At 40.4% G+C, this 15,851-nt stretch overlaps 1 protein-coding gene across 4 annotated transcripts; it reads right to left on the bottom strand.

Annotated features, from left to right (window-relative positions):
• Window positions 1-525: 525 nt before the first annotated feature.
• On the bottom strand, window positions 526-15,460 carry LOC110062448 (uncharacterized). Of its 4 annotated transcripts, none has more exons than XM_089273043.1 (15): window positions 14,096-15,460; window positions 13,393-13,764; window positions 12,617-12,874; window positions 11,314-11,637; window positions 10,045-10,203; window positions 9,287-9,314; window positions 8,602-8,674; window positions 6,848-7,787; window positions 6,298-6,438; window positions 5,361-5,551; window positions 4,172-4,294; window positions 3,550-3,620; window positions 3,173-3,213; window positions 2,471-2,567; window positions 526-1,734 (listed from the first exon to the last, which is right to left on the bottom strand). In XM_089273043.1, exons 1-15 carry the CDS (start codon window positions 14,175-14,177, stop codon window positions 1,635-1,637), a joined length of 3,000 nt encoding a protein of 999 aa, XP_089129169.1. In that variant the 5' UTR covers window positions 14,178-15,460; the 3' UTR covers window positions 526-1,634. The 4 variants fall into 4 exon arrangements, 3 of the variants coding, with proteins under 3 accessions (XP_089129169.1, XP_089129170.1, XP_089129171.1); XM_089273044.1 differs by having other exon boundaries at window positions 15,107-15,460; XR_016201884.1 differs by lacking the exon at window positions 526-1,734 and having other exon boundaries at window positions 2,474-2,567; window positions 4,156-4,294.
• Window positions 15,461-15,851: the final 391 nt, after the last annotated feature.

Below are 15,851 nucleotides of genomic sequence, written 5' to 3'. Positions count from 1 at the left end.
TTGTTTACATTCGGTGGAAGTTGGAGTTCAAAGTTAATCAAGATGAATATCTGTATGGCCATGAAGGACAGTACGTCTGCTTTACGAACTGCTTCTTTAACCTAAGTAAATGTAACAGCTAGCGTAAAACTAATAAATAATATTTAAAAAGGGTAATTGCTCGTTGTCACCCTTTTCTTGCGTACCTTATATCGTACTCAGGAGTTCTTTTCACTTATGCCTTGTTTGCGGACATCTCTTTGTTATTCCAGCACGTAACAACAATATTTTTTCAATTTTCAAAAAAAAAAAAACTCCTCAGAGACAACAAAAACTGCTGAAAGAAATAATCGTGTATGGGGAGCCATGGAAAAAAAATCGAGCAAGTGCTTTGCAATATATGTCTAGCCCGCGTTTTACTGTTTTGAAAAAATCCTTACATGTCACAGCTGAAAATTGCCCAACTCCCCTCCCTCAAAAGAAAAAAAAAAAAAAAAAAATGCCATGGTCCGTCCCTTTATTGTAAAATACATTACAAAGCCAATGTCATTGTTAAAAGTTTATTGTTGTGGCTTGGGCGTATGCTCTTGCCACTAGTTTATAGGTGTTATTGAGCTCAGTACCTTAATAGTCAGCCTCCACTACTTTCGATGCTATCGAACTTATTGACATTGCACGGTGAAGCGAACTCTTATTACTTTACTGCAAGTTGTGTTCCTGAAAGTATGTTTAATTTTTTACCTTTAGTAGTTTTATAATGATTTCCTTCGTTTCGACATGCTCCGAATAAAACACAATAGCCAAACACTCGCATGTAAACAAAAACAAAGGTGTGGCTGACTGGGGTCCTTTAAGGCCCCTACTGGGGACTTAAGATTGTCGTAATGATTTTGATTTTCAGTTTCATAGTTAGAGCAAACAGACGGGGAGACTAGCCGATAACCTTTAAATTAAACGACACCTGTATTTCTTCGATACGGACTGGGGTTGGCCAGACCTACCGGAAAAGTTTTTCTTCTTAGCAGAAAACAGTTCTCTAATTATCTGGCAAATCGGCTAAACTTTTAGCAAACGGTCCATCGTAATGGCATGACTAGCCTGAATTTTAACGCGTAGAGAGGTGATCAGATTGCTTCTTTGTAATACACTCTTTTTTTTCATAAGAATACTGTTTTTCCGGCCGAGGTTGAATGCCTTATTTTTCTGACGATTTTAGTCTGGAAATAATCTCGTAAATATTCTTAGATTATAACGTATGACATTTTTGTTTTTGAATATACTTCGTGTCTGCATGGTGTTAAAGTAATTTTGGAGCCAGTTTGCAGGCATTAAAGCCTAATATGACGCACGTAACTTCTTGTTACTAGCGTCAAACAAATGGCTATTGCTGTTTTTGATGCTTTTTGGCTAGTTTTCCCGTTTAGAGAAAGGAATAAATTTAGACACTTTTAATTGTATTTACAAGTTTTCAACATAAAAAATTATATTCTTTTTAAAATGTTAGCCTCGGCTTTGTTCTTAAAATACTCTTAAAATTTAGCGAATTTCAGCCTCGATATTGGTATAAAATATATTTTTACAAATGATAATCAATTCCACACGCTTCCGTTGAAGACCAGTCTAACAATGGGAAGCTTGGAGATCTTTTCCTGTCGTCAGTAGTCATAAGTAAGAGTTTCTATCCAATCCTCGACTGAGCTAAATGTCGGCCGCTCGGAAGGGTTCTCATGCCAGCACTGCTTCATAAGATTATACCTACCGGAAAAAAAAACAAAAAAACACTACATTACAGCAAATCACGATATTGTTGAATATAACGCAGAAAGACACTTCTTCTTACTACATCTTTTCCAAGATGATGCCCGAAGAAAATGTTGCAGTAACATGCGATGGACATACAAGATTCCCATCCCGGAAGAGTCGCTGCGCGCGAAGGAAACTAGACTTTTATAAGTTTCAGATCCAATCCAATAGAGTGAAAAGGATTTCTGGCCCCAGCAACAGCACTTTAACGAGGAGGATTGACATCAGAGGCCCCGTTCACACTACGCAAGAGGAATTGGAAAACGGTGGTTTCACTTTGAAAACACATCAAATGTTTTCCGTCCACAGTACGCCGGAGGAATGTAAAAACGCAACAATCACCGGCCATTTTGGATTTGTGTTTGAGGAAAACTCGGTCAGGGAAATCATATGATTATCGTGACGTCATCGTTTTCGAAAAGCTCCGTTTTCAAAATGTTTCCGTTCACACGAAAACGATCGAAAAGCTGGCATTTTCAAATTCCTCCGTTTAACGAGTGTTTTCGAAAACCCCTGTTTTGGTTAAGGATTAGTGTGGACGGTAGGCCTAACCGTAGAAATAAAGCTGTGTTTTCAAATTCCTCCGATCCGGCGTAGTGTGGACGCTGCCAGAGAAGTTCTTAGCAATCACAAGGTGGGATAAGTGAGAAACACTTTCGGTAAACCGGCGATAATTCATTATACATACAAGTCTGAGCTCACGGCCGGAGTCCTTGGTAGTCTGTGACCACTTGCCACAAAGGTAAAAACTTCTTCTCCGGTCATTCCATCGTAAGGATTTTCTCCTGGAAACGTTTCAAATCGCTTATTAAGGCATTGTCGACTCTGAAGATACAGAAGAAATGAGCTCAACAGGCTCATGCTAGGGGTCTAGTTCAAGAACCGAAAAGTACAGTTGTATAAACTACATTTAAATTCTGCTTTGTACAGCATCAAGTCTAGCTTTTGAACCTCCTTAACCGCTCAAAGTACAAAAAATTACAATAAACATTTGCTTAGCTTGATCGTGAAAGCCAAGCTGTCATTAGCGGTTTTACGAGTAGGAAATTGATGCAGGTGTTTTAGGCTTGTCGGTTCCAAACTGTCGAATATTGTATTTCCTGGCCACGGAACTTAGTCGTGGGCTTCGCCTAAGCATCCGGGGCTGGATTGTCTTTCTCAATAACAGTGAGACCCCGCCTTACGGCCACCCCGTGAATGCGACCAACTCATTTTTGTGGCCCTTTGGTGACCCGGGATTGACGGGGTTCCACTGTACCATAAACTGATTCCAACGGCTTTAATTTAAGCTAAGTCTTTACTAGTGCGGGGGGCGGGGGAGGGAGGGAGGGGCTTATTCGAGAATGGGTGCTAGAAATGTTTTAAGAACCGCATACAAGAAATTACTCACCGAGAGTAAAAATCTCATACAGGACAATACCGTAACTCCACCTATGAAATGAAATGAAATGAAATAACCTTTTTCAAGCGTCAAAATACTTTAGTATACATGCTAATTGATGACACAACACGGAGCGGTTTTCAATTGAGTGTTGTAAAACCAAAACCAAAGTAATCACTCTGGCTAATCACAAAGGACACAGACGATCCAATGAACCAATCAAAACTTTAAGAAAACACATGTAACTGACGCGAAACGTGAGAAAACGTGTGCGAACGAGTCACGATTGGTTTTGATTTCACTTCTGACTGGATAGAAAGGAGGCGCGAGTTTCTCAAGCCAATCGTGTAGCCTCGAAATGCCAACCTTGATCTCTTTCAACTTACACATCACTTTTTGTGGTATGGACTTGACTTGTTAATGACTCAACTGCCATCCACTTTACAGGCATCAGGCCCTTGAATTAATGACAATAACACCAAAAATAAACAAAATAAAAGATACAAATGGCTGGTGCAGATAAAACTCGAAAAACAGTGCCGCAAAAGTTCCCGTTGTGGAATGTTTGAGGCTGAACACCCTGAGAGGAACCAAAACTGATTTTTTAATCCCTAAAAGGTACGACGAACATCCCCGTCCATTTTATATAGGAGATCCCCCTGGCGTTGTTGAATACGTTAGGGCGACAGAGTCGCAAGCCGTGCAGAAGGACTTAACCTCTACAATAATGAAATTAGGAATCAATTGCGGTGAAACCAGACAGCAATACTCCCAATGATCAGCATGGTTAACGGAAGTTCCCACAGGTCCCATGTTTTGTTCCCTTTTGAATTCTCTTCTCCTTCGTCCGTTTCCCAGATCTCGCTCGCTCACTCGTGCTTCACATTCGCCAATTAGCTTTAGGGAATTTGCTGCTAACGTTCTGCATGTTCTGAGAACTGAAATAATCTTGGGAACTTTGCCACAGTTAACAAAAGAAGATAAGCACTCACCAGCATGCGTACTTACGTTAGACCTTCTGACATAAATTTCATTTCGCCCCAGATCTCTCGCCATTCCAAAATCTGTGATTTTACATCGCAGGCCTTCACCAACTAACACGTTCCTCGCGGCCAGATCTCGGTGAATGAGCTGTAGGGAGTAAAACATTTGCCACTTTAGAAAAGAGAGAAAACAATCTGGGTGAGTCTTGTATGTTCCGCAGTGGCTTGTCATCACTGAAAACAGACTATGAGAAGCCATATTGTTCCCAGTAACTGGTTCACAAGCAACCGTGAGATGATACCCACCGCAGTTTTCGTCTTGTTTCGAACGCGACGAATTGAAAAGAATGTTATCTGGCGGTTCATTTTCAGTTCAATAAAACCCTTAATATGGCCACTTCTTGCATAACCCAATCTTCTACCGCCTCAGATTGGCATGCAGTCACTGTTCCCTCCTGAGATGTGGCCAAATTAAATTTGCAAAAGTGCATTTAGCAGTTATTTATCTTTGTACGTATTTTTATCTTACCCCTGTAAATATTTATTATCATTATTAAACCTTTAAGTCCAACGTTATAGCTAGTCTGTTATACGGTTGTGAAACATGGCGTATGACTAAAAGAGATGCGACCAAGCTAGACGTATTTCTACATAAAAGTCTGAGAAGGCTTATGAAGATCTATTGGCCTATGAAAATATCAAATGAGGAGATTCGAAAGCGGGCCAACATCAGTACCATCAGTGAGCAAATCTTCCGGCGGCGCTGGAAGTTTATCGGCCACGTCCTCAGAATGGATCCAAATAAACATACCAAGACAGCATTAACATGGACCCCAGAGGGAAGAAGAAGTCGTGGCAGACCGAAAGAGACTTGGCGGAGAACCGCAGAAAAAGAAAGAACAGCATTGGGTTTTGGCTCATGGAGCGAGGCAACAGTGGCTGCTCGTGACCGTGTGACATGGCGAAGGAGAATGTCTGGCCCTATACCCACATAGGGTTATGGTCGAAGAAGAAACAACGCTATATAAGAAGTAAATTATAAGAAATAAATTATAAATGTGCGTCTGTTAAACTTTGAGTATTGAAATAAATGCGTCACAAATATGAGAACAGTACATAAGCGAAAGAGAAATGGAAGAAACAGGGAGCAAAAACGTATGAAAGCGATATTACTAGTAACATTCGATAGCACAAATCTCTACACTACAACAGACCTTCTGAGCCGAGATGAATTCCATTCCCCGAGCGATATCAGATGCGAATTTGTAAAGTTGTTGTGTTGGTATTTTCTGTGGAACGTCCGCACCTCTTAAGTTGTAATAATCATCTGTTTCTCCTTTGCTTTTCTTTAAATATCCCAGAAGATCCCCGTGAGGAACAAACTCCAGGATGACCAGAGGCGGCCCTGTGGGTAAAGAACCATAAAGTCATCTGTTGCTTCAAACTGACGATCTAATAACAAAACAGACGTCTCTTTCCGTGCAGGGAGGTCAACTGAGCTTACAATTCAAAAGTAGCGTCATCACCATCAATTTCCCTTTTTTTAAAGTACCCTGCGTAGCTGGTGGGATTGTTCGCGCTGGGGCAAATTTGGCGGCGGGAGAGCGTCTTGGCTGCGAGGATAATGGTACGTGAGGAGCGGCTTGTGCAGCTCGATTTAACGGTTTTGTCACTCGAGCGAACAAGAACACCGCCAGTCACGCAGGCTACTTCATTGGAATAGATTAGAAAATAGCCCAAAGAAAATACGCGCTCTGATTGGTTGAGAATTTACATTTTGGAGATGAAAGTAAACAAGTTGTTTTCTTGTTTTCGTCGCGGTGGTTACTAACAGACATAGAAAACATGTTCTCCGTGTTTCTATTGGGTGACAGAAACATTAGTGAAAGTTTTGGAGAACTCGAAAAAGTCGTGGGAGCATTCGCCTGTCGACTTGTGTTGAGCATTTCTCGCTCTCCTAAACTTCCACTTGTGTTTGTATGACTCGATAGAAACGCGTACGGAACATGTTTTCTTTTTTTTTAAGTATTACCTAATTGTATGACCTCTCCTCAGATTTTAGCGACTTAAAATTTCTCTTTAAAAATGATGATTATGACTATTATTGACCATTATAACCGTTATAATAATTTCAATGGTTTACAAACTCACTAAATTCTTTTCTTCCTTTATATCGAATGACGTCCTTAGTAAAACAGCCCAGCAATTGAATCACGTTTGGATGAGGTTTAAGTTTCTTCAGCAAGTCCAGCTCAGACAAGAGATCCCTGAGATCTGATTTCGACGAATTTTCTGTAACAGATGTATCATAAGTGCGGACATTAATATTACCACAGTAGAACACCGCCTTACAGCCACCTCGTTATATATAACAGCCACTTTATTCTGGCCCAAGCAAAAGCTCAGTTAGTCATTGTAGCTGGTTGGTGATAAAGTGACCGCTATAACGAGGTGGTGTAAAGGGGTGACCGTAAGGCTGCGTTCCACTATTCTAGGTGATATAAATATTTTCCCTTAATTTCTCTGGAAACCATGAAATAACTAATGAATAGTTGTAAATAAACAGACATTGATTTGACAAAACGCATTACTTTAATTTTAAGTCAGTTAAAAGCTTATAACTGACTTAAATATATCTTAATATTTTATATGTCTCCGAGTTGATGCTATTTCTACAATAATTTAATGTTATTTTAGTTACCTTTTAACATTTTAACAGCTACAGCAGACCACTCTTTGTCACCCGCCACGTCAAACGCAGCGCCCTTCCACACTTGACCAAACGAACCACCACCGATCCTTTCAAACAAGGATAGATGATCACGTGACACTTCCCAATTGGTGTCAGAGAGCACTGGCGTGTATGGTGACTTGATCTCGCCAGGAGGCCGCAATGAGTTCTGGTAAGGAGTTTCATTCTGATATCCGTGCTCCTGTAAGTGACGGGTTCTCGTTTTAGGAATGACGTGATTTGATTGGTCGGCAGGGTTGACGCTTGCGCAGTGTTGAGCTACCTCTTTGTCATGTAAGGGATTTGAGAGTGTATCTGAGAGTGTTCCAGTTAACGTCGAATGCTTGCATTGAAACAAGTTGCCGGTTTCTCCTCTTCTCAAACTTTTGACTCTTGGTTTAGGTTGAGGGCGCTTGGGGGGTTGGGTTTGAGCTTTTCCATGGCGCATGCCTGTGTTAATGGTTTCGCCTTGCATGTTATCAGGGTCCGCTGGTTGAAGATAACCGTCCGTTTCAGGTATCTGGATTTTCCTGCATTCTTGATTTACCTCTCGCACAACACCAAGTGCACTAACCTCTTCCGTTTCCATGGCAATTTTCGCCTTTGCAGGATACCTTCTTTCGTGGATTACAGGCTTGTGGATCTTTTGATTCTGTTGACTCCTTTTACCACTCCTGTGAGGAGTAAACGTCGAGAGTGCCTCGTGAGACCTACAGTCAGGAGTTGTTGTGTTTAATTCAGATCGGGCTGCTGTTAATAAAAAGCATTCTCCTGTTCTTGATTGGTTGGAACCCCGTTGCGTGTTTCTCACTGATGCTGTCAGTTCTTGTAAAATCGAAGGTGATTCTGGGATACTTAATTTAGATTCCACTAGTGTTACGGATCCACTTTCATAGGCAGTACCTTGAATCTGCAAAAAATTACGACTCCAGTCATCGGTAAGACGTTGACTGGTCTGAAAGAGGGCCACGTGCGACACGCTTTGCATTTTAACAGAGGCGTCAAAAAAGACGCGAAACGAGTACAAATATCCCACGTTATAATCCATCAAATATTTTCGCCCGCACGCGATTGGTCTAAACGCGTCACGTGACTGAATGTGCCCCAGCTTAAATTTGGGAATATCTGAGTGGCTTTTCCCCTTTGTGGCGAAAACATTTGAAGGATAATAAACACAATAGCCTCAGTTGACTTTACTGAAAATATGCTACGATATTTGTTCTCGGACATCATCTGTTCCTCGATGCTCACAGTTTTCTTCGAGCTTCACTCGCGGAAAACTGTGAGCTTCGAGGAACATATAAGGTCCAAGGACAAATATCCGAGCATATTGGTTATAAATCCCGCACGAGCTCCTACCAAATCTAGTGACAAATGATTAACCAGAAAGGTTTCACTTTTAAATATTACCAATCTGTAAAGTGTTGAAGTAACTAAACAAGAGCGAATGAAAGGATCAGAGAGTTAATCTCTCATACAGGCCTTATTCCCAAGGTAGTCTCTTTCAAGTTATTTTAAGACATTGCATCCAGTTCCTCTGCGGAAAATGTTACCGCGCGCGTTGCGTGGATGTTTTCGTCGAAGATGCAAGTACGCGCAAAGCTTCTCGGGCTGTTCACGTGACCAAATTTCACGTCACAGGATTGGCTATTTCTGGACTCTCCTGGGATTTCTAAAGCTGGGGTGTTATCTAAAAAGAACTCTTGATTTGAAACTTGACTTACCGCCACAGAAGCAACATCCTCTTCTGATGTGAACGAATAAGTGTGAGGGACAGAATACATAAATGGAGTTATCCTGTGATAACAGAACAAATTCCAACTCATAATTTGCTACTTAGCTTATATCTGTTTATGTCTGATTATTTCAAGAGGTTGGCCGAGAATTCACACCAGAGCAAAAGTCAAAAACATCTGGCTTCTATGAAATGGCAGCATATTAAAAAAAATTGCTCTGAGATACCTCTCTCTACCTCAAGCGATCGACTGGCTGTTGCTTTATGTGTCAGCAATTGGGTTTGATTTACTAACATGGCTACAGACTTTCCTATTAAAGAGGGTTACCTCCATCCAGATATTACACGCCCAAACTACCTGAGAGGACCAATGACAGTAATGGACAAGCTAATTAAGATTTCAAAGTATTGGACTGGTTATGGCGATGCCACCGATCTCACATCTCCGTGGTTTGACCAAACCAGGACGACACAGCTGCCATTCGATAAAGTTAGGTGTGCACATGCGCACATGAGATTTTTGGCCAAATTTGTGTGACCATTGCTTTTAAAGGAGCTACGTCATGGTTTGGGCATCTTGAAAATCTTAGCCTAAATTTTTTAAGTTCGTCGTTTGTAATCCGTGTAAATTTTCTCCATCTTAACCATCTTTGCTCTTGACGAACAGTACATACCCTTTTACGTTTTGGTGCCCTGTTTGATCTGGAAGAAACGGACAAAAGTTATTCATTACACTTCATGTCAAGCCTAGGTGGTCGCGCACGGGAGGTGGTCGCTTACGAGAACTTAGACCATACCGTCCATACTGAAGGGGTCAAAAGTTTGCCTCATAAGCAAATGGTAACTGTACAGACTTACTTCATGCATCAATGCCCATCTAAAACCATTTAACAGCTCTTATTAGCCACAAAAATAAGCTTTCATTTGTTCGCTCCTGATAAACTACTTAATAAGGTTTACCGGTAAGGAACAATTCTCACGATACTGGTTGAGATTGCTCCACTCTTTGAACAAGTGGGCTAGCTGGATATTACATCTGTAAACTGTTTTTCCCACTTATTTTTGCGTGTAGTTATTTGTTATTTACTGTTGTTAGAGCAAGTCCTCATCAGCATTTGCTGCCATTTATTGACCTGCTTTACCAAATAAAGAATGCATGTATGTAGTGGTTCACCGTTGAGCCAGGAGTGATCAGGATTATAACGAACGCTCCCGGGCAAATTGTTTACACAGTCTGACAAAATATTTCATTTAAGTAATCAAGAAGTAACTTTTTCCGTTGTCCAGACCCTCGTTAATAGTATTCATCGACAATTGCTCTTTTTTGATTTGTTTCCAAAATCTATTCTACTCTGACGTTAATGGGAAAATATCCAAAGACGGTTCTCCTATGGCATTACGGATATTTACTTACTCAAATATTTTCCCTTACTTCTTTTACGTTGTCTTCGTACAAAATGAATCACCACCACTGACATCAGTATGCACAAAAACGCACTAACGGCTCCCCAGATGATGACTTCCTTCCCTGTGAAATCAGACTTTTTGTTGCTGTCAAACGGTGTGACTGAAGGTCTATGCTCAGTCGAAACTGTAAACAAAAACGAAAGTGTCCTGAATAAAAGAAAAAAGCAGCATGTCTCACCACTATATTCTAGTGAGACATTACATCTTTCCCACTCCCCTGAAGCAATTTGGCAATGTTACTGATTCTAAAGCCCGAAACGTTACCTAACCTGGGGTGGGTGGGTATGGAGGGTCACCCTCCTACCTCGGGCATCGCTTGCATCTATTGGATGTATGTGAAATGAGCGAGGAGCAGGCTATAGAGAAAACGTAAGATAAAAAGTTGAGAAGTTTCCACTTTCCGGTCGTCATATTACTAACTATAACGATATACGATCGACAGTTTTTTAAAACGATCGATTTTTTACTTGCATCACTAAGATGTGAATATTTGTAGGTACATATGCACATGTAGATCTTTGTTTTACCAAATCCTTGTTAAGTTAATATTGAATGATTTTTACGTTCTTGAATTGAGTCGAGAGTAATCATACACATAGCTCTTGCTAACCGAGTTCGAGGTCCGTATTTGTAAGTTACGGACTAAGTGTTTTCCTCATCGATTTATGACTGATGCAAGCGCGAAGCGCGCGGATATCATAAATCGAAGGGGAAAAACGAGGATCCTTAACTTACAGTGTGGACCGAGAAGACGAGGTTAGTACGATATTTATTATATCTCTACTGTGTGTCTGACGGGTTTGGGAACGATTTCTATTTACGCGGAACGGCTTTAAATTTCTGACGCACCTCGAAAGCAAAGCAAGTCAATTTTAAATCGTTTTTAAGTTGTTAGCACGCTTTAATACACAACGTAGAGGAAAGTTTTGAACTTTTACTTGCTATAAAAGTTAAGAGCACTTGGCGATAAATCACGAAACAGTTGGGAAACAAAACAACAAAACAAAATTAACTTTCAAATTTTAGCGGGCCGTACAGGAGAATACGGCCCGCTAAATTGACCAATCACAGCGAGCGTACTAACTAAGAGATATAACAATACGAATGAAGTTTTCTCTCATTACTTTTCTCGTTATCTGAGGAGTTAATTCCTCTTGATTTTTTATGCGTCTTGGACGTGGCAAAGGGTCAGTAAACGTTAAACATTGAAACATAGAGAACAATGGTATCCTACCAGCGCTATCTGGAAAATCGGTTGATATGGACAACATTTTGTCTCTTTCCAACAAACTCTCCCCCCATCGATTCCAAGCTGTTACAGCGAACAAGTAAGACCTGTCAGTGGTAAGTTCTTTGCGGTACACAAGACCAGTAACATTCTCGCGTAACCATGGTTTCTCACGTGCCACTCTGTCCTTGGTCACGTGCTCAACTCGGTGCCAGACTGTGTATAACGTCACCCAGACTCCTATACTGTAAACCGCTGACCATTGTAGCGTCCAGTTGGCGTAGCGAACAACCTTGTTTGTGTTCAGTATTGTTGGGCTCTCGGGGAGAACTTAACGGTAAAAAAGGAAGTTACAATGAAGTTCGTCTAAAGTAAATTGAATGAAATTCCATCTAATTTTGTTTTAATCATATCGAAATGTTTTCTTTTTCATTTACAGAAACGTCAGACAAAGCTCGGCCCATTTTCTTTTACTTCAGTTATTTCATTATATTTACTCATTTCAATTACACAGATTGAAGTGATAATAGTAATAAAAAGATAAAATTTACAACTGAATAATTACAGAGGTTTGTACGGAATCTATTGCCTCTATCGACAAGTTGGTCGAGGGAAAGCACGCCATTTACCAAAGCATACATTTCTCGGGAGGCCTACTTATTTTTATTAAAAACTGGATCATTGAATAATGTAATTCCGGAGTTTTCATTGGCTTAGCCATCATAGGTTATGAGCCAGTATGCCACGCTCTACAAATATACACCTTATTCCAAAATGGCCGCCATTTTAGTATTCTTTTGTTTACTTGAAAATGAGCCCTTGTTGCCTCGTTTAAGGGAAATATTCTTTTGAATTTTGAGTTTAAGAACGAGGTAAAAAGGGTTAATTTGCAAGTAAACGAAAGAATACTTAAATGGCGGCCATTTTGGAATAACGTGTATGGAAAGCGTACGCGTGATTTTTTTTGAGGCGTTGTTATTTCTGTTTCCTTTTAGTTTTCTATATTTTGGGGGCGTGTTTAATAAAACAATTATTCCACTCTCGCTTGTTGGATATGAGATGATTATAATCAATTCGGCGTTACGTGCCTCATTGGCTCTCTACCATCTCATATCCAACGCGTGCTCGTGGAATAATTGTATAATTATACTTAAAATCTGCGAGGAAAACCTAGAGTATACATAATTATGTATTTTCTTACAAGGGATTATTGCTCGCATTGGCTTCTTCCTGTTTAAGGGGTGGATTACAGCCACAAGATTCCAGGACTCAAGGATAGAGAACAAACGTAGTCAACGTAGCAACGTACCTTTGAGGACAACAGTCTTCTCATCTTTTCCTGCAGAATTATTAGCGACACAGAAGAACTCGCCCCAGTCCTTATCTGTGATGTTCTTCAGTGTCAACACCGATTCGGAAATACCATTAGTCAAGACTTTGTTCCCCTTGTACCACGTGACGTTAACAGGAGAAATACTACTGGCCGTGCAATTAAGGCTGACATTTTGTCCCATCCCGACCAGGGGTGGAGTAGTAACATAGGTGATTCTCGGAAGATCCACAATGGCTAAAAACCAAATTTTTAAAAGCTTGAATTTCGCATATTCGATTAACTATTTTTAATCAGTCAATATAATTTTTTTATTTTCTAGTCTGGTTCTCCGACAAAGAAGTTCGGCCATTTTCTGCTGAGTATACGGAAGTCCTAGCCAAATAAGATTTCTCTTTCCAGTGGAGTCTCTACCACGTGAAAGAATTGAACTTTCTCCGTAAATTAAAGAGGCCCTATCAGGGGGTGGGGAGCGGGGGGAAGGGGTCTGAGTATCCCACATCTTGTTAATTTTTGACCTAAATATCCTGTGTCCTGTTAATTCCAGCTGCAAAAATTAGCGGTTTTCCTACTCGATATCCCGTTTTAACCCGTGATCTAAATATCAAATATCCCAATAATTTTGCCCCAAATACCCTGTATCCCGTACGTTTTTTTTACCTCATATCCCGTATCCCGAATACCCCTAACAGGGCCTCGCTACAATGTGAGGCTACAATTATTACAAGCTGACCGGGGTGATTTACACTACTTACGTTTGGCCTCGACTTGAAGCCGCACTATGTCGGTCAGCATGTCATACTCGTACCCAAAATCTACTTGTATGCCAAATGTTTTCTTGCCGTCTGCGGGTTGCACGTTGTAAAGCACAAACACGGCAAGGGAAGCTGTCAAGTTTCCTGCCCAACTCAGTGATAAACCATAGTCTTTTCTCACCCTAGGAACGCCATTTTTATTGACCTCCGCTAGTTCCGTCTTCAGATAGCCAGGTCTTTTAAAAATACCAAATAACACGTGGCGTAGTGTAAGATGACTCGGCTGATAGTAGCGCCATGTTAAAGAAACATTATCGCCAATGAAGACCTTGGTCGGCTTATCTGGTGTAGAAATGATTTTCTGCCGATCTCCTGTTGGATAAAGCTCGGAAAACTAAGCTTTTACAAAGCGAAAGTAAAGTCAAGGAAGTTGGAACTATAGCCCTTCCGAAATAAAACTGACCAAGAACAAAATAAATTGAGAAGGGAAGCTCACTTACAGCTTTGTATACTAATGTATACAAATGTATAAGCTTAATTACATCGTCACATTGAGGGCAAAATATTTCAACGAAAATACGTCGGGCCGCAGTAAACAACCCTGCAGTACAGAAAGCGGAAGTGCTCAGTTTCCAAGTGTTTTATCAATGTTTAAATCTAGCGCTGGTTTAAGTCAATAATAATCAAAGTAAATTATTCTTACCTGAGGTAAAAATGGATGATGGGAAGTTACTACTCACAACTAGAGCTAAGACTACAACGAAACTACGATACCAGAGTCCCATGGACAAATGTTATTTCGGCTTCAGTTGGAACTAAATTTAGTCTTGCAGTGAGTAGAAACGCTACACTGAACTTGTCTCAATTAGGCTGGTTTTTAAACAGTTTGAGAGCCTCTTGATTCCAAATGTAAACAAAGTATCCAAGTAGTAGAAACTAAGTAGTTCGAGCAGTTGGTGCACAGAAGATTCAATAGATATTTCAGCGAGGAGCTCTCGATCGATTTTTTGCAGAGGAAATCGGCTGACGGCTAACTGAAACACCGGAAAATGCTGCATATTTATGAGCTTGTAACGATCTTTTTTGAACCTTTTCCTAGAAAGTCACGCTTGACAACCCACTGTACCGTCTAGCTGTTTGCTGTTTCGATTCCTCGATTTGCTTTCGAAACCTTCGATGTTTATGTACTCCGCAGGTATTTAGACAACAAAGTATGGAAATTTCAGTTGAAAACCACTGATGAGGATCAGACAATAGCCCTTTTCACCGTTAGATTTTGTTTTTCATTTGCATTTTTAATAGTGTAACCCAACGTGAATGCGAGGCAATTCTGTTCGGGATAAAACTTGTTATAAAATACCCGAAATTGCTTCACATCCATGCTAGATTATAATGTGTTGCAAATGAGAAAAGTTCCGGAAAATCCGTTCGGAAATTTCAGCTGCACCATCTTTAGAGGTATACTTTGTTTTCCTACCGGAACAGAACGTTATTAATGGTGGTCGCTGAACGACCGAAACATGATGACGTCAAATGTGTTGCGTTAACAGTTTATCTGTGTACCAAAAGCAAAAGCCAAAAGAAATACTCTTACATTAGACTTCTACCATTCCATTGGCAATTAACAACTTATCACTCACGATCAGTACATTAGGTATCTGCTGTAAAGAAAGTAAACGATCCCTGATTTTACCATGCAACAACAAAGTCTCACCTGAACTTCTAAGCTCACGCTTCTTCGCTACAAGAAGAAACAGAATAAGGGAGGCGCCCTTTGACCACCAGCCCATATTCACGGCCGAGATTTACTTCCAAGGACTTCTATGAGTTTAGTAGGCAGACACTAATGGCTTCATCGCGGCTCGAATATGACCACAAGTGACTTGACGGTGCAACAGGGAGAGTTTTGGCAGCTAGCTCATGAGTCATTCGCGTTAAAATCTTGCTCAGGCAGTAGTTTTTGAAACGCAAAACGCACAGAAAATGTGTCCAGTCTGTCCCATCGAGAAGTTAGGCACGTGAAATTTCCGTCTTTGCATATATGGCAAAGAACGGTTTTTAAAACCAATATTAGTTTAATTGAAGTGTCTAAATCAAAATAGCACAAAGAATCAAATTACTCTTGATCTCATGCCCTTGATTGTCTTAATTGACAAAAATCTGACGGAGAAGATATTCATTTCACAAACTGTTTATTTTCTTAGAACGCTTTTAGGTCATAATCTTTCACAAATTAATAATTCAATATGTTGAGGGATACAGTTTATTGCTTTCAAGCTCGCGGTTTCAGTAAAGTCTAGTCTGGCATTAAACTGACGGTAGTTGTAGTAGTTTAACTGAAATTGTTTTTGAGTCCTGTGAATGCTGCTGGTTTCATGACTGCAGTGTACGACTTTAGCTGGGGTACCAATCATGAGTGTAAAAGTGTTGCATACTCATGTACGTAGTTAAGCTCCATT

The sequence above is a fragment of the Orbicella faveolata genome, unplaced genomic scaffold, assembly GCF_042242905.1.
Source record: "Orbicella faveolata isolate gen_17 unplaced genomic scaffold, um_ofav_v1 contig_35, whole genome shotgun sequence".
In the NCBI taxonomy this organism is placed as follows: Eukaryota; Metazoa; Cnidaria; class Anthozoa; order Scleractinia; family Merulinidae; genus Orbicella; species Orbicella faveolata.
This window is presented reverse-complemented; position numbering and strand designations above follow the sequence as displayed.